The sequence below is a fragment of the Eucalyptus grandis genome, chromosome 6, assembly GCF_016545825.1.
Source record: "Eucalyptus grandis isolate ANBG69807.140 chromosome 6, ASM1654582v1, whole genome shotgun sequence".
NCBI lineage: Eukaryota > Viridiplantae > Streptophyta > Magnoliopsida > Myrtales > Myrtaceae > Eucalyptus > Eucalyptus grandis.
This window is the reverse complement of record NC_052617.1, coordinates 15,749,621-15,774,355: the sequence shown is the minus strand read 5'-3', so window position 1 is coordinate 15,774,355 and position 24,735 is coordinate 15,749,621. Positions and strand designations below refer to the sequence as shown.

Here is a 24,735-nt window from a genome sequence, read left to right as displayed (position 1 = left end):
TTTTATACTACGCTCACGCTTCCGTAATACAATTTCCACCGGCACAAGCAGGGATGAATATGAATACGATCATAACTGAAATGATAGAATTGATTACCCAATCGAGTATATAAAAGCATTCCTCATTTTTTTTGGGAACCAGTGTTGCTCCAGCCACTAACAACTTCTAAGGCAACGATGCCAAAACTATAGATGTCAGCTTTGTCGGTGAGGTAACCATGCATTGTGTACTTGGGTGCCATATATCCACTGCACAACAAGAAAAGAGCTTGTGTTTGCAACAAGGTAACTACCTTAAATAACACATACTTAATATTCCTAAAATTCAAAAGAAAGAGACATTCCTAAATCTAGCACTATGGTATAAAGAGTAGAGGAAAAAAACAAGTGCACCCTAAAATTTTCTGATAGAATATACTGAGAATATTTCAGGAAAAAAAAAAAAGACCATTGTTGTTCTATATAGCTATCAGGCTACATAAATGACTTTATAACTTAGAAAAGAGATATTCTAACCAAAAATGATTTTGAAATTCACTTGAAAGTGCATCATCTATGTTAATGTCATGCGAGACATATTTACTAAAATTGTGTTTTTCATACATAGGAGGATATACAGATAATTTATATTGAAATTTTTAGCTTACAGTAGTTGTTGTTCATTATATTATTTTTGCATTAAGTTGTTTGTCAATGGGGAAACATAATAAAAACAATTAAAGTATGCGTCAATATAGACTGTTAAAATGTCTTGATACAATATGCGTCAATATAGACTGTTAAAATGTCTTGCATCATAATTGTATCATAATAATTTTACAACCTTTTTGTCCGAGTGAACGCATTAGGTACGGCACATTTAATTACCGTACGAAAGTTTTATCTTGAATTGTTCTTATTGCAGTAAATGGAGCACATGGGATATTATCAATCTTTAGGAGGATATGAACTTTCTGGAAATTGTATTAGATTATATAAGTTTGTTGAGATAATGGAAATTAGTTAATGTTATAGTTCTTTTTTGTTGAATTAATGTTAGAGTTAGTAGAATGAACTTACAATTATCTTTTCCTAATTAATCACATTCTTTTCACAAACAAGTTGACTTTTCACATGTGTTAACGCAAACGTTTGAAACATGTGAACATTATTTATGTTTTTTCGTGTGTACACAATAGAAACATGGGTGAATTAGCTCTAATACCTATAATACTAAGTTATATTCGAAGTAACATTTACATAAGTCATTATCAGAGTGTCATTACTTGATGGTAGAGTACGTGAAATAACTTATATTTTTTTTCTAATTAACGTGAAGAGTGGTGGGACACATAAAGCTTTGTGGTTAAGCCAAATTTGTTGAGCACCATGCTTTGGGATGATGTGAATGCACCACAAAGCTCCATTCAATTCACTTTTCTCAAATCAGACTAAATGTTTCTATTCCATGCTTCTATGTTGTCACTGGCTCCTACTTAGGTTAACAGGAACAAAAGGCAAGAAACTTACTAAGTTCCAGCAATCTTGGTGCTAATATGTGTGTTGTCCTCCTCATCAAGCTTTGCTAAACCAAAATCTGATATTTTAGGGTTGAGATCCTTATCCAGTAAAACATTGGTAGCTTTGATGTCTCTATGCACAATCTTTAGCCTTGATTCTTCATGAAGATATGCCAAGCCCTGGCAATACCCACACATATCTTGTGCCTTGTCCACCAATCCAATTTTAACTGAAATTCTTCAGGACCTTCATTTGTATCAAAAGACATCAAAGCTACTTTAATCCCGTCTCATCAGCTGAAGTCAATGAAGAAAGTGTGATATCAAATTACCAAATAAAGCACGAGCAAGACTGTTATTTTCCATGTACTCATAAACCAACAAAAGTTGATTTCCTTCAATACAGCATCCATAGAGTTTCACAAGATGCGGATGTTGAAGAGCAGAAATCATCCCAATCTCAGTCACAAACTCAAGATTTCCTTGCTTGGATTTCGATGAAAGCTGCTTCACTGCTACAGTCGTGCCATCTGACAGAAGACCTTGCAATTGAACTTTGGCATCAGATCCATGCTGTCAAGATTCGGTTACCTTGAAGGCTACCTTCTTCAAATCTTTTTCGAGAGCAATTCGGGGAAGTTGGTTCAGCGATTTACCTATATACCTTGTACACAGAACCAAAACCACCTTCTCCAATCTTATTGGCAGCATCAAAATTGTTTGTGGCAGCTTTAATCTGTCGCAAGGTAAATGAACCAATTTGCAATGCTAGAACCTTCAAATCTGCACGAGGTTTTGGATCTTTTAAGAATTTGGAGTCAACAGCTAAAGTATGTAATCTACCATCTAACAAAGATGTAGCAATTCATTCTCAATGTACCAGAAAACCTCATAATGACTATTTGGTCTGAGCAAGTTCAGTACTGAATATCTTAGCATCTTGAAATTTATTTTTTATATACTTTATTATTGGTTGGCAATATGTACTTTAAAAAAAAAAATGTCTTCAGGGTATTTAGTAGTGGGGGAAAGGAAAAATCATAGAAAAAGCCCAATTTGGATAAGTAAGGCAAGGTTTGTATGTTTTGATGTCTTGTATATAAAAAGTTATGGTATTTATTTTTGATGTCTTGAAACGTAGATTTAGTACTTATATGGTTGATTGCCACCCCCAAGTATACCCAATGACTATCTATCCCTTCATTTTTTGGATTTCCAAATAAGAGTTTAGTGAACCAAATGGATAAAGGACTCTTTAGCTGTATCATGGCTTAATAATAATTTGATTTTTCTTTAGTGTCAAATCAAATTTTCAATTGAATGCAGAAATGTCATGCAATGTTTACCGGGGATCCACCTAACCTAGTTGTGTATTAATGATGCATCGTGATTACCCTTTCCCCCACCAGAAAAGGTAAGAAGAAGGAGGACGAGGAGGAGGAGGAGGAGAGGAGGAGGAGGAGGAGGAGGAGGAGGAGGAGTACCCTTCCCCCACTAGAAAAGGTAAGAGGGAGGAGGAGGAGGAGGAGGAGGAGGAGGAGGAGGAGGAGGAGGAGGAGTGACGATGCACAAATGTCATGCAACAACAGTTTTACTGGGGATCCATGTAACCTTGTTGCAATATTAATGACGCATTGTGATGACCCTTCCCCACCACAAAAGGTAAGAAGAACAGTGGTGCACCAACAGTTTAACAGGACAACTGTGTGCAGAAGAAGAAGAGGAGGAGTGACGCGCTAACAGTTTGATAGGACAACTGTGTGATCTAGCTGATATATAAAAGGTGTAACGTGACTACCCCCCTCCCCCACCAGAATAGGGAACAAGGACAATGTATTCATAGTGCATAACATTCTTGTATATCTTGACAGATATATGTGAACTAAATATCAAAGACTCCAGGGAAGCAACTACCTTGTGTCATTCCATCTTCATGTCCAAGACGTCCTCTCCACCAAAGGATAACCCGGATAAGAAAAACTACAAAAACTATAGTAGCCACAATCCCGACCACTGTGCCCGCAGATATGCTGGTTGAATCTGGTGAACTAGGCAATCCTTGTGAGGGTTCAAAGTCTGCAGTGAAACTATCAGATTAATGAGCAAAGGAAGATATCTCCTTTGGAACATAATACTAAATACAAAGGGACAAAAAGAAAAGAAAAAAAAATCTACTCTTCATTCTCAAAGCTGTACTATATAATAATGCAGGTGCAAGGGTGTGACATCCTGAATTTCGACCTCGTTTCGATAAAATAAAATGTGCATTTTGTCGGCGTGCCTATGGTCATTTTTCTCTAAGCTGATCACTCACGAGTTAACTAACCTATTGGGTGAAGCCGTTAAGGGATATATCCGCGGTAAAATCCCTAAAAGTTACTTAATTGGTTGGATTGGACTAAAATTGTGTCCGGTCGATTTTAACCATGAAATTTAATTCGGTTTCGGGAATTGAATATTCGAGCGTGTCATAATTCATTTTTAGGACCTCGTCTCATCATCCGTCAAATTATTGACGAGTTTGAAATTTCAGGAAAGAAATTATCGGAGGAAAAATTAAAGACCGGAAGAAAATAAAAAGGGAAAGAGAAAGGAAAATAATCGAGTAATAAGAATAATGTGATTATCTTATTATTTTATCATTTTTTATTTCTTTTCTCTCTCTTTCTCTTTCTTTTTTTCCTCTCATTTCTCACGCCACCCTCTCGCCACCTTTTCTTTTCCCTCTTATCTTATTCTTTCTTTTTCTTTTCTCTCTCTCCTCTCTCTTTTCTCTTTCCTCTTCCCCCCGCCCCCACTCCCTCGTGACCAACCCTTTCTTCTCCTTTCTTCTTTATGTGAACAATAAGCCAGCAAAAAATGTACGGAAGAGCTCGCCCGGGATCGGAGCAGACACCACCGCCACCCACGCACCCCACCGTTCGTGCGTCCACCGCCCCCTTTGCACCTTGACGTCCTCGTCGTGCGCCCCCAGCTCCGTTCGGCCTTTGTCCAGCTCGATTCGACCACCTCCGGCTGCCGCCCAGCTCCGTCTGGCCACCGTTCGCCCTCCCCGGAGCTCCACCCGTTCTCCCGACCCCTTACTGCCCCCAACAAACTCGTTTTCCCCTCTATTTTGCAGCAACTCAATAGGTTGCCGAGTGGGTTTCCAGCCCCTTTGGTCCCTCTTTTGAGCCGTTTTCGAGCCTCGAACCCAAGCGATGCTTGGGGAAGAGTTGATCCTCATGCCATCCCTGTCGATTTGAGCCGCTCGGTTCATTAATCGGGTGAGTTTAACTCACTAATCCCCGTTTAGTAGGTTAATCACGCTTAAGGGGTGTTTAGATTATACTAAGTAGGTTTAGGTGATTATATTAGTTTATTTAAATGTTAAGTGGATTAAGGGATGTGATTAGTTTAGTGGATAATTAATTAAGGCTAAGTAAATATTTGGATTAAAGTAATCTTGTTTAAGCATTAATTAATTATTTTGGATTAAATAATTATTTCGAATTTACATTATTATAATATAATATTATTTTATTTAATTTTCGGAATAAATTTAATTGTTTATTATTTTCAAAAATTTTGACCGGGATAGCCGGGGTGACCAGATTTTATGCTGATTATCGTGGTGCAGTTTGTTTATTTATTTGAGCATTAATTTGTGCTGAATTGAATTAATTGTGAATTTACGATTTATTCCTAAATTATTTGATTTTGGTTATTAATGGAAAATAACCGGGCGTCGGTTTACAACGCCAAAAATATGTAATGGGCTGTTAAAATTGGTGGGATATTTGTAAATGAAACTATTATATTTTAGCTAAGGCCAACCATGTACCCACACACAGTTATTTATTGTGAATGATAAAAAAAAATGATGAATTGACTATATAGTTGGAGTGGTATACTATATCGGCCTACGGACGATATGTCAGTTTTGGGTGAGCAGTATATTGGTATACTATATCAGTTTATGGGCAATATGTCAACTTTGGGTGAGCAAAAGATACCTTATTATCAGCCTTGGGAGAGCACATATATATAATATATTAAATTGGCCTGGGGGCCTTAATCTATCAGCTTTGGGCGAGTATATACATAGTATACTATATCTATCAACTTTGGGCGAGCTATGCTATCTATTTTCAGCTTTGGGTGAGCAATCCTAGATTATGGTCGGACTTTATAGATAGTATTGAATGTACTGACCAAGGAAAGGTCGTGGTGACATGTAATCGATTAAGTCGATTGATTGCCGAGTCGATATGATTGGTGGATGTGATTGATTGCTGTAGTTATCAATATTATTAATTGAACTGATGTGTAGGAAGGAACTGATGCCAAGGTAAGCCCTTTGACCTGTGTTGTGCTTAGGCAGCTCTTATGGCGTATTGACTTCCTAATCAGGTCTTAGTGGGGTAGAACTTGCTGAGACATAGTCTCATCCCGGTTTGGGAAAAAAATTTCAGGTCCTTAGATGACGATCGTGGAGGACCAGAAGTCCTGGAGTTCGGAAGGTGGAGGCTGAAGAATCGTCAAATGGGTCTAACTAGTGGATGTTAAGACAGTCCCCTTTTTGATAAGCCGTCAATTTCGTAAACAGCCTAAGTTTGTAATTAACCGGTTTGTCTATAAAGACTTGTCTTGGTTTGAAAAATATGATCCTACTTTTCTATCCCATTGTTTGATTGTCTGGGGATTTTATTAAGCTTCCGCATGCGTATATAAATGAATGGGTCGGCGACGTTCCTAGGACGTCGCAAATAAATCAACCAGATAAGGGATGGGCGCGCGCCCGAGAATCGGGGCGTGACATCCCCATTTAAGTGGTATCAGAGCGAAGTTCAAGATTGGAGTGATAAGAAACGTTGACAATGGGATAGTTGGTAGGAAAGGCCTTTAAATTTATGCTGGTGCATGTCTGTGTGTCTGTGTTAGTTGGATGGTAGAATTGCTTGTTGTTTGAATTGCTCCGTTTCTAATTCGGTGTTGAATTGGAAACATGTGTCAGTAGATTAAAGCGACACCATGAGCGATCAGGAGCCGAGAACTCCTAGGCAGAGGACCTTATCCTCAGTGACTTGGGCTAGAACGCCAATAAGAGGCAGTGCCTGAGGCGGCCGTGGTAGAGCGCCAGCTGTGGCTAGCACTAGTGGTGAAGCACCACCTCCTATTGGTGCTAAGGTAGAAGCCCTTGGTGATCCCAGGTTCGATGGGATCATGCGTGTATTGGAAGCAATGAGTATAACGTTAGATCAGCAAGCCGCTACTGTTGAAGCCGCCGCTCAGGCCATCGCAAATGCCGCTGTTGCCGCCGCCACTGGAGCTGCCGCTGCTGCTGCACTTGCCGTTGTTCCCGCTAGGGGTGAGCATGGTCCGGGTTGGTCCGGGCCACCCCCTAACCCTAGGTCCAACCCGTACAGTGTCGGTCCTCAATTTTTAGGACCGAGGACCGACCCTATTGAGCCTGGGACCAAGGACCGAACCGACCCAATGGGTTCGGTCCGGTTCCAGGGTTAACTCGGGACCGATCGATAATTTTTTTCATCTTTTTTTTCATACTCCCTAAAAAAGTAAACCTACAAAAGTATCTCAATCAGTGTATGAAATTGACAATGTGGCATATAAGACGAAAAAAAGTATCTCAATAATTTTTTTTTGTCTTGTATATACATAACTAGATCTAATGAATTTTTTTCATCATGCATATACATAACTAGATCAAACACAAAGCTTCCTAAAAGTTCTTCTCCAACAGTAGATAAGCCACTAGGATAGAAGGAAAAAACAGGCCTAACGTCTATCTAAATGCCCGCATTCCAAAATTGCAAGAGCCAAAGTGATTTGAATAGAATATACAGCGCAAGTCCCCCTATTGTAAGTGAGAAACTTAAAAAACAAACAGAAAAATGCGTTCCCGAGTGAGTAATTAAAACAGATAAAAATGCCAAGGAATGTACCTCCATTGAGAGCCAACCTATTGAAGTTGATTGTTCTTCTCAAGACGTCTAGCATTGGGAATGTTTGACAATGGCGTTCATGTTCACCCATCATCAAATGCTTTTCAGAAAATCCTTTGCAGAGCAAAGGAGAAGATACTTCAGGTAGCTTTCATACACTTGCAGCCATGTTCCTCGGCCGGCAAGCCGTCCCTCGTTATTTGCATGTAAGAAGCAGAGCAAATAAACCAAATATGTAATCAACCGTGGTGATAATCCGAGTACACACGGCCGACCCAAATATTCTCCACTACCGATTCAAATACCATCCACTTCAAGCTATGCCTCTTCTTTGAAATATCTATGGTGAATAGGACATTGTAAGGATCGGATTGTGAAAAAGAAAGTGTATAAAGAAAACTAGGATCTCTCTCTCAAAGCACATACACAATAGGCTAATCAGGATTTATGACATAATATACTTCATTACAAAGTAAAGTTATTGCTATTAACATATATTTAATTCAATATCATCCTTACACTGCTTAATCATTTGTATGAATTTCACCTATTTGAATAACATTAGGCACCAAAAGCACTAACAGACGAGTATACATACCGGTTAAATACACAGACTTCGTACCGAACCTAGATATACGAGGATCAAAATCCACCTTCCACCTGTCCAAATTTATGTTGTCTTGGCAGGTTCGATATAGTGAATTGTCTCCTAGATTTAAAACAACTTCATTAATGGGACATGAGACTCGGTGAGATGACGATTGGAAGGAAACTTGGCGGTAATCGATTTACTCGCATCACATTTTAGATGAAAAGTGGACAGATCTCGAGACAATGGAGAGTTCTTCTAGAAAAGGAAGAAGTTCCATCCGTCACGAGATATTTGACCCACAATTCCATCGTTGCTACATCCGCAAAAACCCCTTTCAACCATTTCACCGACAAGTTGCGTGGCTCTAGTATTTTTGTTATCTCTTAGTAGTCTTTGGATGATTGTGTTATAAGCGACCCCATCTGGGAGGTCATAGGGACTAATACCCAGCCAAACCGATCACGTACACGAAGCAAACATGGAAAAAAAAAATCAACACAAATCAAGAGCATACATGAGGTTGAAGATCTCAAATGAAGCACAAAGTAGAACTCACTAGCCAAGTTGTGTTCGGAAAGCAAGGGCAAGCCGAGCGTTAGGGTTTCTAATTAGGGCTTCTTCTTTTTCCTTTTGATTTACTCGGCGATAAGCGAGGCGACCGACGCGAGTGGCGAGTGGCGAATGGCAAGTGCGAGCATCAAGTGGGGCGAGCGTCAACTGGCGAGTGGCAAGAGTTGAGCGAGGCTAGCGGCGAGCGTTAAGCAAGGCTAGCGGTGAGTGGCGAGTGGCAAGGGTTGAGCGAGGCCAACAACGAAAGTAAAGGGCGAGTGGCGCGAGCGGCGAGCGGCGCGAGCGGCACGGGCAACCAGAGGCGAGCGGCGCAGGCAACCAGAGGCGAGCAAGGATGTCGCTACTTTTGATTTTGGCAAATTTGAAGAACAAAGAAGACAAAATGGAAGAGAACATACGTTGGGGAAGGAAGCCACGAGGAGATTTACGGCGTAGACTTTGCAGTTTGCACCGTTTTGGACGTTGCGAGTCCGTGACTGTGAAGACTCCTTGGTCTTCACGGTGAAGAACACTCTGGATTGTGGACTCTGGAGAACATACTTTGGAGTTTGGACTATGGAGGAGGACACCGTGAAGACCTTGACGGCATAAACTTCACGCCTTTTGGATGCCGTTTGTTGGTGACAGTGAGCTGAGGAGTCAACAACTTCAACATAATTTTACTTAGGTTTGACCGTTTGAATATATAAAAGAATTATTCCTTACCAAAAATATATAAAAGAATTATAAATAATATAATATAAATAATATACAGGGTTGGTCCGGGTTGGACCGACCCAAAACTCTTAGGACCGAGGACCAACCCGCACAGTGTTGGTCCTGAAATTTCAGGACCAAGGACCGACCCAGTCCCCTTGGGAACCGAACCAGGACCGGCAGGGTTAGGCTGGTCCAGGATCGGTCTAGAGTCGACCCTAAACCGCTGCTCACCCCTAGTTCCTGCCGCTGTGAATGTTGAAGGTCCACCGGAGATTGTGGTCACTGCAAGACCAATCCATAAGCTGGTGGAGCAATTCTTGAAATTAAACCCACCGTTGTTCACTAGGACAGGAGATCCCGAAGCTGCGTCTTCATGGGTTCAGAAGCTCAAGAAAGCGTTTGCACTGTTAATGTGCAACGAGACTAAGAAGGTAATCTTAGCAACTTACCAGCTGGAGGGAGTTGCGAACACTTGGTGGATGACTACTCGTGAAACTGTCTTCCCGCAAGGCATTGTCTAGGAGTGGAATACTTTCCTTGAAGCCTTCAATGACAAGTACTTCTCTGAGACTACTAGAGAGGTGAAGATGGACAAATTCCAACATCTTCACCAGGGTTCCCAAACTGTTGATGAGTATGAGGCAAAGTTCGCTGAACTTTCGCGATATGCCCTGAGCCGATTGAGAACCCAAGAAACCGAGTGAGAGGATTTAGGGATGGGTTCGGACTAGACTTGAGGGAGCATACTAGTCTCCCTAGATCGAGGACTTACAACGACATATACTGGAGAGCTCAGAAGATTGAGAAGGATCAGAACGAAAGAACCGCTTCGTTTGGATCGAGGTTTGTTCCAAGCAAAGATGCAATCCGTCAGGGAAAGAGACCCATGACTAGAGGTAGATTCCAGATCCTGCCCAATAGGAAGGGTGGAATCGGAAAATCAGGGTCGAGTCAGAATGGCCAGTGTCGCCTTTGTGGAAGATGGCATGGTACATCGCTGTGTCCTCAAAGGCCAAGTGTTTGTTTTGGATGTGGCCAGCAGGGCCACATGATCAGAGATTGTTCTAACCAACCAAGAGGACAACCACAGTTGCCGCCATCACCATCGTTGGGTCAGAATAAGGGGTTCGCACCGCAGATTGCACCGCAAGGTGGACTGAACATACCTCCAGCTCAGGGAAGGACGTATGCCATCATGAGAGGACATGCTAAGGATGCACCTAATGTGATTGCATGTACGGTTTTGTTGAACGACCATGCTGCTTATGCTTTGTTTGACCCTAGCGCCACTCATTACTTTATAGCTGAGCAGTTTGTTAAGCTGATAGGATTAAGTCTTGAATTGTTGGAGTCAGTGGTTAGCATATCTACACCGTTGAAGGATAATGTGTTAATTGCATTGGGTTATTATGGTTGCAAGTTAGTGATTGGTGAGCTAGAGGGGAAAATAGATCTGATAATCCTAGCCATGTATGATTTTGATGTGATAATTGGTATGGACTAGCTCACCAAGCAACGAGCTAAGATAGACTGCTATCGTAAATCAATTCAGTTTAACCCATTAGGGGGTGAAAGTTTCGAGTTTACTAGGAGTCGAGGAGGACCCTCGATTGCCCTGATCTCGTCGCTTGAGGCAACCCGTTTGTTAGACGGGGGTTGTCAAAGTTACTTGGTGACTGTCGTAGACATGACAGTTGATGAGCTAAAGATCGAGGACATCTCAGTGGTTCAAGCGTTTCCAGATGTGTTTCCTAAGGAGTTGCCAAGTTTGCCGCTTGAGAGAGAGATTGAGTTTGTGATTGAGTTAGTACCCGGGATGGAGACAATCTCTAAGGCTCCCTACCGGATGGCGTTATCTAAGTTGAAAGAACTGAAGGTGCAGATGCAAGAGTTACTGGATAAGGGATTCATATGCCCGAGTGTATCGCCTTGGGGAGCACTAGTTCTGTTTGTGAAGAAGAAGGATGGTTCATTGCGCTTGTGCATCAACTACCGGCAACTCAATCAAGTGACGATCAAGAACAAGTTTTTATGCTGAGGATCGACGATTTGTTTGATCAGTTGCAAGGAGTGTCGATATTCTCTAAGATCGACTTGAGAACAAGGTATCATCAGTTGAGAATCAAGAAGGAGGACATACCGAAATCGGCTTTTCGTACTTGATATGACCATTATGAGTTTACTGTAATGCCGTTTGGCTTGACGAATGCCCCAGTTGCTTTTATGGATCTGATGAACTGTGTGTTCAAGGAGTATCTGGATCAGTTTGTGATCATGTTCATTGACGATATCCTAGTGTATTCAAGAAGTCCAGAGGAACACAAAAGACAGTTAAGGATAGTGCTACAGACTCTAAGGGACCATGAGATGTATGTCAAGTTTAGTAAGTGTGAGTTTTGGTTAACTCGTGTGGCATTCCTAGGCCATGTTATTTCAGGCGAAGGAATTTCAGTGGACCCGAGCAAAATAGAAGCCGTGATCAATTGGCCGAGATCGACAACAGTGATAGAGATCGAAGTTTTCTGGGATTGATAGGTTGTTACGTACGGTTTGTGGAAGGTTTATCATTGTTAGCGTCACCCCCGACAAAGCTCCTAAAGAAAGAAGAAAAATTCATCGGACAGACAAGTGTGAGAATAGTTTTCAGGAGCTTAAAAAAAAGCTGACTACCGCACCTGTGCTGACAATTCCATCTGGCCCTGGAGGATTTGAGATCTACAATGATGCGTCATTCAGAGGATTGGGTTGTGTGCTGATGCAACATGGTAGAGTCGTTGCATACACCTTCCGTCAGTTGAGACCTCATGAGCAGAACTATCCGACGCATGACTTAGAACTCGCAGCAATTATCTTTGCCTTGAAGATTTGGAGACACTATTTGTGCGGAGAAAAATTCCAGATTTTCACTGACCATCAAAGTCTCAAGTATCGTTCTCTCAAAAGGAGTTAAACGTAAGGCAACGCCGATGGATGGAATTACTAAAAGACTATGACTGTGATATTCTGTATCACCCTGGAAAAGCAAATAAGGTCGCTGATGCACTGAGTCGGAAGTCTTCAGTCGCTCAGATGGTGCTCAAGGAATGGAGCTTACTTGAGAACGCTTGAGATTCGGTTTTCAAATTTGAAGTAGGCCACCTTTCGAACCTTATGGCCACCCTCAGAATTGAGCCGGAAATGCAGATCAGAATCAAGACGCTTCAAAGTGGACAGATCCCGAGATTCAGAAGATTTTGCATGAGAATACGAAAAGAGGAATGCGACTTTCAGATTTCTGAGGATAGAACACTGAGGTTCCAAGGACGACTGTGTGTACCTGACAATGTAGAGCTTAGAGAAGAGATTTTATCAGAGGCTCATTGTAGCAGTTATAGCATTCATCCTAGCAGTACGAAGATGTATCAGAATCTGCGTCAACACTATTGGTGGTCAGATATGAAGGCAGACATCGCCAAGCATGTCACTAACTACCGGGAGGGCTTCTGCAACCTCTAGAGATTCTAGAATGGAAATGGGAGCATATCATGATGGATTTCATGACCGAACTACCGATGAGTCAGAGAGGTAATGATTCAATTTGGGTGGTAGTTGACAGATTGACAAAGTCAGCTCACTTCATTGCAGTTCGAAAGGACCTTAGTTTATATGGACACACAGATTTGTATGTACGACAGATAGTTCGTCTGCATGGAGTGCCAGTTACGATAACTTCAGATAGAGACCTGAGATTTACTGCTGCTTTTTGGAAGAGCTTGCAGAGTGCTCTAGGTACAAAGCTTCAGTACAGTACGGCCTATCATCCTCAGACGGATGGCCAGTCTGAGAGGACAATTCAGACCCTCAAGGATATGCTGAGAGCTTGTGTAATAGACTTCAAAGGAAGTTGGGAAGATCAATTTCACTTGGTAGAGTTTGCCTACAACAATAGTTATCAGCAGAGCATCCAGATGGCTCCATCCAAAGCGTTGTATGACAGAGCATGCAGAACACCAATGTGTTGGGATGAAGTTGGGGAAAGGAAGATAACAGGCCCAGAGTTGGTTCAGCAGTCAGTAGATGCCGTGACAGTGATCAGAGGCAAATTAAAGACAACGCAGAAAGCGAGGCAGAAAAGTTATGCAGATAAGCGTCGAAAGTCTTTGAATTCCAAGTTGGTGATCACGTTTTTTCTGAAAGTGTCACCCAATGAGAGGAACTTTTGCGCTTTGGTAAGAAAGGCAACCGACTCCGAGGTACGTAGGTCCGTTTGAGATTCTTGAAAGGATCGGGAACCTAGCGTATCGTCTTGCGTTGCCGCCAAAATTGGCGCAAGTACATGACGTCTTTCACGTGTTGATGTTAAGGAAGTACGAACCTAACCCGACCCACGTGCTCAATTTCGAGGAATTGGACGTGGATGACCGTGTGTTATACGTTGAAAGCCCGGTCCAGATCGTTGATCATAAAGAGCAAGTTCTGCGTACAAAGACCATTATGTTGGTCAAAGTGTTGGTCAAAATGGTCTGGCAACACCACGGCACTGAAGGAGCAACTTGGGAGCGAAGAGTCGATGAGACAATTGTACCCCCACCTTCTTTTTTTTTTTTTATCAAAGTGTGTAATTGTTTAAATTTTGAGGACGAAATTTTTATAAGAGGGGAAGAATTGTGACATCCTGAATTTTCGACTCCGTTTCGATAAAATAAAATGTGCATTTCGTCGGTGTGCCTATGGTCTTTTTTCTCTAAGCTGATCACTCACAAGTTAACTAACCTATTGGGTGAAGCCGTTAAGGGATATATCCGCGGTAAAATCCCTAAAGGCTACCTAATTGATTGGATTGGACTAAAATTGTGTCCGGTCGATTTTAACCATGAAATTTAATTCGGTTTCGGGAATTGAATATTCGAGCGTGTCATAATTCATTTTAGGACCTTGTCTCATCGTCCGTCAAATTATTGACGAGTCCGAAATTTCGGAAAGAAATTATCGGAGGAGAAATTAAAGACCAGAAGAAAATAAAAAGGAAAGAGAAAGGAAAATAATAAGAGTAATAAGAATAAAGTGATTATCTTATTATTTTATAATTTTCTATTTCTTTTCTCTCTCTCCCTTCTCTCTCTCTTTCTTTCTTTCCTCTCATTTCTCACGCCACCCTCCGCCATCTTTTCTTTTCCCTCTTATCTTATTCTTTCTTTTTCTTTTCTCTCTCTCCCTCTCTCTCTTCTCTTTCCTCTTCCCCCACTCCCTCGTGACCGACCCTTTCTTCTCCTTTCTTCTTTGTGCGAACCAGCGAAGCCAAAGCAAAAAAAGCAACAGCTCGCCTGGGATCGGAGTAGCCACCACCGCCGCCCACGCACCTCGTCGTTCGTGCGTCCACCACCCCTTCGCGCCTTGCCGTCCCCGCCGTGTGACCCCAGCTCCGTTCGGCCTCCGTCTAGCTCGATTCGACCACCCTCGGCTGCTGCCCAGCTCCGTCTAGCCGGCTGCCGCCCAGCTCCGTCTAGCCACCGTTTGCCCTCCCGAGCTCCACCCGTTCTCCCGACCCCTTACCGCCCCAACGAACTTGTTTTCCTCTATTTTGTAGCAACTCGCAGGTTGCCGAGTGGGTTTCCAACCCCTTTGGGCTCGCTTTTGGGCCGTTTCCGGGCCCCGAACCCAAGCCGTGCTTGGGGAAGAGTTTATCCTGGGCTGTCCCATCGATTTGAACCACTCGGTTCGTTAATCGGGTGAGTTTAACTCACTAATCCTCGCTTTGTAGGTTAATCACGCTTAAGGAGTGTTTAAATTATACTAAGTAGGTTTATGTGATTATATTAGTTTATTTAAATGTTAAGTGGATTAAGGGATGTGATTAGTTTAGTGGATAATTACTTAAGGCTAAGTAAATATTTGGATTAAAGTAATCTTGTTTAAGCATTAATGAATTATTTTGGATTAAATAATTAGTTCGAATTTATATTATTATAATATAATATTATTTAATTTAATTTTCGGAATAAATTTAATTATTTATTATTTTCCGGAAATTTTGATCGGGATAGCCGGTGACCGAATTCTATGCTTTGATTATCATGGTGTAGTCTGCTTATTTATTTAAGCGTTAATTTGTGCTGAATTGAATTAATTGTGAATTTAGGATTTATTCCTAAATTATTTGATTTTGGTTATTAATGGAAAAATAACCGGGCGTCGGTTTACAGCGCCAAAAATATGTAATGGGCTGTTAAAATTGGTGGGATATTTGTAAATGAAATTATTATATTTTGGCTAAGGCCAACCGTGTACCTACACAGCTATTTATCGTGAATGATAAAAAAAAATGATGAATTGACTATATGGTTGGAGTGGTATAATAAATCGGCCTACGGGTGATATGTCAGTTTTGGGTGAGCAGTATACCGGTATACTATATCAGCCTACGGGCGATATGTCAACTTTGGGTGAGCAGTATACATTATTATCAGCTTTGGGTGAGCACATATATATAGTATAGTAAATTGGCCTGGAGGCCCTAATTTATCAGCTTTGGGCGATCATATACATAGTATACTATATCTATCAGCTTTGGGCGAGCTATGCTATCTATTTTTAGCTTTGGGTGAGCAGTCCTAGATTATGGTCGAACTTTATAGATAGTATTGAATGTACCAACCAGGGAAAGGTCGTGGTAACATGTAATCGATTAAGTCGATTGATTGCTGAGTCGATATGATTGGTGGATGTGATTGATTGCTGTAGTTATCAATATTATTAATTGAACTGATGTGTAGGAAGGAACTGATGCCAAGGTAAGCCTTTGACCTATGTTGTGCTTAGACAGCTCTTATGGCGTATTGGCTTCCTAATAAGGTCTTAGTGGGGTAAAACTGGCTGAGACATAATCTCATCCCGGTTTGGGAAAAAAATTTTAGGTCCCTAGATGACGATCGTGGAGGACCGGAAGTCCTGGAGTTCGGAAGGTGGAGGCTGAAGAATCGTCAAATGGGTCTGACTAGTGGATGTTAAGACAGTCCCCTTTTTGATAAGTCATCAATTTTGTAAACAACCTAAGTTTGTAATTAACCAGTTTGTCTATAAAAACTTGTCTTGGTTTGAAAATTATGATCCTACTTTTTAATCCCATTGTTTGATTGTCTGAGGATTTTATTAAGCTTCTGCATGCGTATATAAATGAATGGGTCGGCGACCTTCCCGGGACGTCGCAAATAAATTAACCAGATAAGGGATGGGCGCGTGCCCAAGGATCGGGGCGTGACAAAGGGTCACTGATCCATAGCAGAAAAGTGAACAAGGCTATTGTTTCATAGTCTGAATAGAATGATTAAAGATACACAGAGCAAACATTCTTAGAGAGAAAGAAAACAAAGCAAACCATAGCCAATTTTTGACTCTTAAGAGAACAATAATAGATCCTGGTCAGCTACTGTAGAAATTTATCTGATCAATTGTAACAGATGCCAATGGCCTGAATCCAACAGTGGACATTTGCAACCAAACCAAGTAGCTGAATAGCCTATTGATGACTTTTGGTGCAAGACAAAACACACGTATTTGTTTCCAATATGAATGCGAGTAACTTTCTCAATAGAGAAGCACCGAGTGAAACATGGAATTGTCTATCTGCATACCAGGATAGACAGAGATAGCAGCTATAAGAGGACCATAGACGACTTTCCTAGGTATAGCGTTGGTTCCTTTCCCAGCCCAATATAAGCGGATCTCCAGAGTGCTCTTGTTCACGTTGGCAGTGAAATTTGTTATGACCTCCTTTCCAACTCCACCTGCTTCAATCGCAATGTTGAAATCTTTCCACACCAGTTTTCCCTGAAATAATGTTTAATAGATTTGTTGAGTGTCTCCGCACTGAACAAGGTAAACTTTCAGTTTCAATAGAATGTACAAGTAGTGAAAAGATCATGATTTGCAAATACAAGGTATTTAGATAAAACAACCCAACTGTAACACATTGAACGCTTTATATGCTTTACATATTAGAATCAGCTGTACATAATGCCCAAATTTACCTGTATATAAACATTAAAAGCTCGCCTTCCAAGGCTTGTATAACTTTTACTGCCGGTGAACATTATCTCGGCAAAATGAAGGCTTACATTGTAGGTCCCGTTCATCAGACAAAAAGCATAATAAGTCAGAGATATTGGAGAAAGCCGTGCATTTATGTAAAGCTGGGCATTGTTTGTGGACAGTACGGATACATTGTCAGCTATATATATCTCTGATTCAATTTTGTCATCAAGGAAGTGGCCAGTGCCACTGTAGCCCCAGTAACGTCCACTTGGGAAGGAACTGAAAGCAGCTGCAAGAGGCCCTCGATCAGCACTGTACGTGTTGTTCCCTATTGTTTCTTCGCTCCCACCACAATTTATGAAGAGATTATGCAAATCTGGAAGGAGTACAGCCACAAAGAGAAAAATCAAGTTTTTTCTTTTTCTTAATACGGAGTGGACTTTCCAGACACGCTAGGTAAACTAGCATTCCCTTATCAAAAGATCACATAGAAACCCCCAGGTTTTTTAGCAAGACATTATTTCATGGAGGCGGCTTTTAAAATATCTAGAGTAATGATGCATTAATCATCAAATATTGACACAATAGCCCAGAGGAGAGTTGATAAGGAAATCAATTTGATAAGAAAATAGAGAGTACGATGCAGTATCAGGGTTTGATGATAATGATAGGATATACAGCAGATCAACTTACTTTTTAAACAATGTTGACCTTTCGAACATGCGGCAAGCCCACTTGTGACAGGATATGAGGTTCTGAGCAAGTCAACAAAGATTTTAATGTTACCATCATCATCATTCTGAATGAAGTTCCATGCTATGTACATAAACAACTAAAATGCAGGTCCTTCGAAATCCAAGTCTCTTGGTGAAAAAATTAATCTCAAACATACATATTGTCAACGCCAAGCTTGCTAACAAGTTGCTGTAGAGAAAAGACAAAATCAACATTCAGTAGAGAAATGAAAATTTTGTACACTTGCAGGATTATAAGTCACAAGTAACCGCACATTTGAGGGGAGCCCAGACTTAAACTGAAGGAAATAGTACATACACAGATCCTTCTTCACATCCTGAGTCTGTAGCTTCAAAGTTGTTGTATGATAGATCACTACACAGAAATAGTCAGCCGTTTTTGGAAAATACACTAAAAGACATTTTATCAAATGATTATTATGTACAAAAATGCAGACCAGTTGCAAAATATGGACAGGTAAGGCCAGTTGAAAGGCGAAAGCATCACAAGATGATGAAAGCAATAGTCCATCTTTATTCAAGATATTTTATTTCAGAGAACTGCTTATGTGAATATTTTTAATTTACTATGAGAATAACAATTTGTTTTGAGCAAAAAAATATAAATAACAAATAATTAGAAAGTTGTGGGGTTCACTTATTTAAGAATTTGAACTCACAATATACTCTTATTTTAACAATAGTCCAAAGATTGTTACACAGTAACAGAGAAAGACTAATTGGAGTGAACAGAGACTTTAGATCTAGTCGGAGTGCACAAATGCATGTTTACATAGTTACAGTAGAACGGACATGATGTATAAGGAAAAGAGGCAAAAATAGAATTATGATTCCAATGACTACAAAGTCGAATCTTCTTATTAAGGAATATGCAGACCACCCTTTAAAAGTTTAAACTTCCTCATAAGAGCTTCATTCTGGCGCCCATAAGATAATATCAACTTTCTCCTAGGCACACTTATTTTGGTTGTCGAGTTTCTCAAATGCACTAACCCATAATCATTGTTATCACAAAGAAATAGCTCAAGCAAGTAATCATACTGTGCAGGTGATGCGTTGTGCAAATTTTCAAAGAAGTTTTCCAAATGTTAGTTTTATCATTCCAAGAGGTTTGAAAAAATCTAGAGCTGGGAGGGGTTTTTTGTAGAGGGGGAAAGTGGGGCCAACTTGGCACTTCCAAGAAAATCCACTTTATATTCTGTCATGCTTACCATACAATTCAGCCTCTTGTCTGGCCTGTAGCATTTCAAAAAACATATCCCAGCAAGGAGAAAGGTACTTATGATGTTTCCATTAAACTCCTTAGGCTACAAACTATAAAGATGCAAGATGGGAATGCACAATTGCTTACTACAGTGCAAGATTAGCAAGAAAGAGCTAGAAGCAAATGCGGGATTAAACATGACAATTTTTCAAACAGCGAAGCTTACACATTTTTTTCACTCTTCAGGATCCAATCAGGGACTGCTCCAGTCAATTGGTTTCCAGTCAGATAGCTAAACAAGGTTATTAGATTGAGTCAGTTCCTCGTGTACTCTATGCACTCAAACTGAAAACTTATAGAGTTATACCTCGAAAACGCATTATTTAGCAGATTAAAAGCATTTAATTATTAGTGGTGTAGAAAAAAAATCAATTAACTGGTAATATCAATATAGAGCTTTCAGCTAGAGATGAAAGATAAAGGAAATCAATGACAGAGGAAACACTAGATCCTAGCAAAACTTGGAGTGGATGGGAAAGAATTACCATAACACTAGTACAGAAAGCTAAACATAATGAAGGATACACTCATACTAGCTTATTAAATATTTCCTCGCGATACTGTTCTTATCCTTCTAAGACATAAAATAAATAATGAGGGAAGATGTGCCAATGTGAAAACAGTCATTTTCAAGAATAGGGACAAGACATCGAGCTCCTAGCTGCAGACGTTCTAATCACCACGTGAGAATCGCACTCACCAAACAATCTAGGGCCATTGTTATGGAAAGAACCAAAGAGAGAGCCTAAGGACTTTTGCTATGTTAAATCTCCTATTCATCATAAAACAGGTGCACCGCACAAGCATTAAGTACATACACATTCAATCTTTCAAATACTTAAGTAACACTGATCCGTTAAATCTTTTCCAGCCTAAACAAGTAACTCTATTGAAACTTGTGAATCATGCCCTTTAAGCAACAGAATAGCATTGATCTATGCCTGCTCCAAGACTAGAGTCCCACCAAAATAATTACTTGACAATAATCATAACTTCATAACCCAATTTATTGTAAAATTAAGATGGTGCAATGATAAGTATTCGGAACACGAGGACTTTGAGAGACGTAAACTGGATTTATTATCATGGTCTGAGTTCTACTGATAGCTCGACTACTTTACGGTGAAAAGCTGCCTATAGCTTGGACACTAGAACAATTTGGGATTTCAGATTCTTCTACAAAATACGGAAAAAAAAGCCCCAGTTCTGCATTGAAGTACTTACATATAATCCACCACTTCCAGACTGCTGAAGGAGCTAGGGATTATGCCACTCAATTTATTGAAGCTGAGGTCTCTGCAAAGCAATTTAATGTGAAGGAGACGATTATAATGAGAAGATAGTTTTAACTGACTCCTACTGGACACTCTTTGTGCATACTTCAGAGGATTGTACAAACACAGACTCCATCAATGAACATACATGTCCAGTTCAGATGATTAGACATACTGGTCAACTCCCTAGTGCCTACGCTTTCTACTGGACATTCATTTCCAGAGGCATTCATCACTAAAATCCAAGTTTCAAGTTGTCACATTCTGTAGCCATCCAAAACTTCTGCTGTAAATTTTCCGACGTAAATCAAATTTACAAATTGGAAATGTCAATTCATATAACTAGAAATGCTACTTGAGCGCTAAATTGAATGCATCCCAAGGAATGTAACATATTATAGTTTAAATCGGGAGATTTATCTAATAGGACCAAAACTAAAGAAAATCATAATCTACTGAGCAGATCTCCTTCATAACAATTTATTCATGAATAAAGGGATGACGACTAAATATTAGGGTGCTTAGAAAGTACAATATCAGCTTGAGTGAATAAAAATAAAAATAAAAATAAAGTGAGAATTTCAAAATACAGGAAAGCATGATTCTGCAATCCGATATAAATATCAATGGAGGAATTAAAACCCAGTCGAACCTAAAGAAAAGGAAATGGAGTATATGATAAACCACTGCAGAACCACAGAAATCCGGTTATCCAAAATGGCAAAAAAACAAAGAATAACCGCTGCTTGCTGATGATGACAGAATGGCAAAAAAGTGTTGTTTAATGTAGCATTTATAAAATCTGACAGAGATGACCAGATGAAAGAGAAGAATTGGCTTATATAGAGATGCACATGAAGCCATACTCTTGTTTGAAATAAGAACGTCATGGCTGACAAATATACGGCAGTCGAGCATGAAACTCCAGTTAAGGCTGAGATTCGAGAATGTAAACCACTAGAAGGAAAGGGTCCAGACAATCAACCACTAGAAGTCTCCATTTTGCATTAATGATCTTAAGAAGATAAGATAACAAATCAAAGGAAAAGTGAATTAGACGAGATGGGCACCATAGCTGAGGTAAGAATTCTTGTGGTTTCTCTTCCTGGAAAAGTGAAAACAAAGAAAGAAAAGGTCCATATACTTCTGAGTGAAACTTTATATTCTATAGCAGAGACCACAATCACCAGAGAGTTAAATGCCACATCACAATTCGCAATTCACAAATTCAGCAATATCAATAGAAAAGATCAAAACTCCATTGAAGTAGGTAAGGGACCTTCAAGCCATCTTAAATATAACTGCAACCTATAGTCAATTATAAACTAGTAGAAAATCACTCATTAAGGGTAAAATTATCTATTATCCTAGGAATAGGAACAGGAACAGGAGAAAGCCGTTTTCCACTCACAATACTTGTAGATTTGTCATTGCTGCTAGATAACCAGGTAGCTTTCCTGTGAGATTGCAGTTCCTCATAATCCTATAAGAAAATGGCACTGATATTGTCACATTGCTAAGACAGTTTGGCTCTTTTGCATAAAGTCAACTATCTGTGAAGGAACATCGGTCTCACAATGTCTTGATATTTGCATTGTTAAGTTGTGGAACTCGGGACTCGGGACTCGGATCCATCGAGGTCACTTATTCTCCTGCATATCAAAATCAAATAGGGAACTTTATTTGATCAATACCATCTTAAAGAAAGAGAGATCAATTTGAACTGCCAAAGCTCCATACTGACAAGTCAGACAATTTCTTCAAAAGTTCAATCCCAGAGGGAATTGGCCCTTGCAATCCACTTCCTTGAATGACCCTGACGATACAATTCACATATTATATTATCTTAGGAGTATATCTATATTGACCGACTTAAGAGGTGAAGAAGCGTTAAGCCTTACAGTTTTTCAAGATTTGTCAAGTTTTGAATAAAATCAGGTATCTTTCCCATGAACTGATTATCACCAAGTCGCCTACAGTGCATTAAACTACAAGATTGATATGAAGAAGAAAGGATAGAAATGTGTAAATATCAGTAGAGTTTGTGGAAAGTGGAAACTAACAGGTCCTGCAATGCCATTAATTTAACAAATGTTTTGGGCAGCTCCCCGGTGAAATTATTTGACGTAAGGTACCTGAAACAAGAAAAACCGATGGTATCACATTGGTTAATTGAACTTGAATGCCAATCTCTCAACAAACCAATGGATATAATTCCCACGCCAGACACAAAATCATCAGCGAATAAAAACTCGATGCCTAACACAGGAATTTGAATCAAGAGACTCACAATTTATTTAACTGGGACAGGTACCCCAGCTCTGGAGGTAGAGGTCCAAAAAGCCAATTGATCTTGACGTTTCTGAGCAGAAGAGAGTTGATATCTTCAGCATCAGTCAACTTTAACACAGCGAAGAAGCCAAATGCGAGAGGCGGGATGAGTGATCACTTACAATTCCTGAAGTGTGGATATGTTTCCTAGTTGCTTCGGGATTGGACCAGTCAATCGGTTTCCGAGTAGAGAACTGCACCCACATCATCCCGTTTCCCCCAATCAATAGAAGAGACACTCGCATCTCTATGCCGCAATGCGCGTGTCAGAGAGAGAGAGAGAGAGAGAGAGAGAGAGAGCACATACATGTAGACCAGGTTCGTAGAGCCCCATTCTATCGGAATTGTGCCGCTCAGGTAGTTGCGGGTGACATCACTGTTTACAGAGACAGATGCTTGTGAAGAAGAAGAAGAATAATGGATAACGGAGAAAGGAGAATAAAGAGGCTTACAACTTTTCGAGGTAAGGCAATCTGAATAGTCGCGGTGGGAGAGTGCCGGGAAGCGACTGAGATTTGAGTACTCTGTTTTCACATGAAAAAAATAATTTTGGAGAATGGCTACATACATTATACATCTACATACCAATTGATTCAAAATGAAAAAAATTTGTAGAATTGCCCCCCAAAAAAGGAAATATAGCTAAGGAAAAAAAAAAAAACAAGCATGACTTAGAGTAGTGTCATTTCGTGCATGGCAATTACAATCTCGCTCATTTGGTTGTAACGATGAAATAAGATTATAATGTAATTGAAATTGAAATGTTTTGTTTAAATAACTATAATACCATCATGCTATTTACTGAAAGACATTTGTAATCAAGGGAAACGGAATTTTTAAAATACCCCTAAAACCAGAGTTAAAGAAAATATATTAATTATTACTTTAATACTCAATCATAGTCCATGAGTTTAACACTCATACCAATCACTAGATATATAATTTATTAAGAAAAATATAATTTTATAGTAATTATAACTTTAGCATCCAATCATAAAATGTAATACCCCATATGTATTCAAAATATTACAATTAATATATACATTTTTATCTATTATTCAAAATTTAACTTATGAGTATGATTTAGATTTTTTTGGTCAAAAGTATGATTTAGATTTAAGCATTAATGTGATTTATTATTAAACAAATATAATCTATTACACGATAAACAGTATGATTCAAATAATAATTATAGAGAAAGTGGATTGTGAACAGAATAAACAACGTGATTACTTGACGATTTATTAGCCAACTACATTTTTTTCCTCATTCTTAAAATTTATTTATATTCTTCTTTTTGGCATAACCTAAAATTATTATTTGAATAAATGTATAAGAAAGACGATGAGATTTTATTAATTGAACACACACATAATTGAGTAATCTTATTGCTTGAGATTTGTCTAATGATGTTTTCCTTTAAAACATCCATTCAGCCCAAAAAAAGAAGAAGTTATTCTTTAAAAAAATGCGATAGGTACTCCTTGAATAGTTTTCGCTTTTGTGGTTCAATATGGTACCCGTTTTCAACATTGTCAATTTTCCTTGATTGCAAACTTTTAATCTAAACCGAGGTAATAGATACATGTATTTTTATAAATAAAATTGAGAGAGGTATTACAGTGGTACGACAAAATAGCTTTCTGGGGATGAAATTATAGAGACGGCACAATACTTTGTAGCAAAATTAAAGCCAAGGCAACGGGATTGAGTTCGTTGCCATAAGCTCAATCTACGACCATAAAGCAATATACTAAACCATTTTTTTCTCTCAAAAGGACCACGTTTATTGAAGC

At 39.6% G+C, this 24,735-nt stretch overlaps 1 protein-coding gene, 1 long non-coding RNA gene and 1 pseudogene across 2 annotated transcripts in view; all 3 read right to left on the bottom strand.

Moving 5' to 3' along the window:
- Positions 1-22,055, bottom strand: part of LOC104451556 (probable leucine-rich repeat receptor-like serine/threonine-protein kinase At3g14840) — a 106,191-nt gene extending 84,136 nt beyond the window's left edge. The window contains 3 exon segments of the mRNA XM_039315571.1: positions 19,501-19,566; positions 20,559-20,630; positions 22,020-22,055. Of these exon segments, the coding sequence (XP_039171505.1) occupies positions 19,501-19,566; positions 20,559-20,630; positions 22,020-22,039 (158 nt within the window). The 5' untranslated portion in view covers positions 22,040-22,055.
- Positions 110-18,210, bottom strand: LOC120294846 (annotated as a pseudogene).
- Positions 22,056-22,667: 612 nt separating the features above from the next.
- LOC104448596 lies at positions 22,668-23,473 on the bottom strand. The gene is made up of 5 exons (XR_005552196.1): positions 23,392-23,473; positions 23,247-23,315; positions 23,062-23,133; positions 22,899-22,970; positions 22,668-22,743 (listed from the first exon to the last, which is right to left on the bottom strand). It is a non-coding gene; the product is annotated as an uncharacterized LOC104448596 (long non-coding RNA).
- Between the last annotated feature and the right edge of the window lie 1,262 nt (positions 23,474-24,735).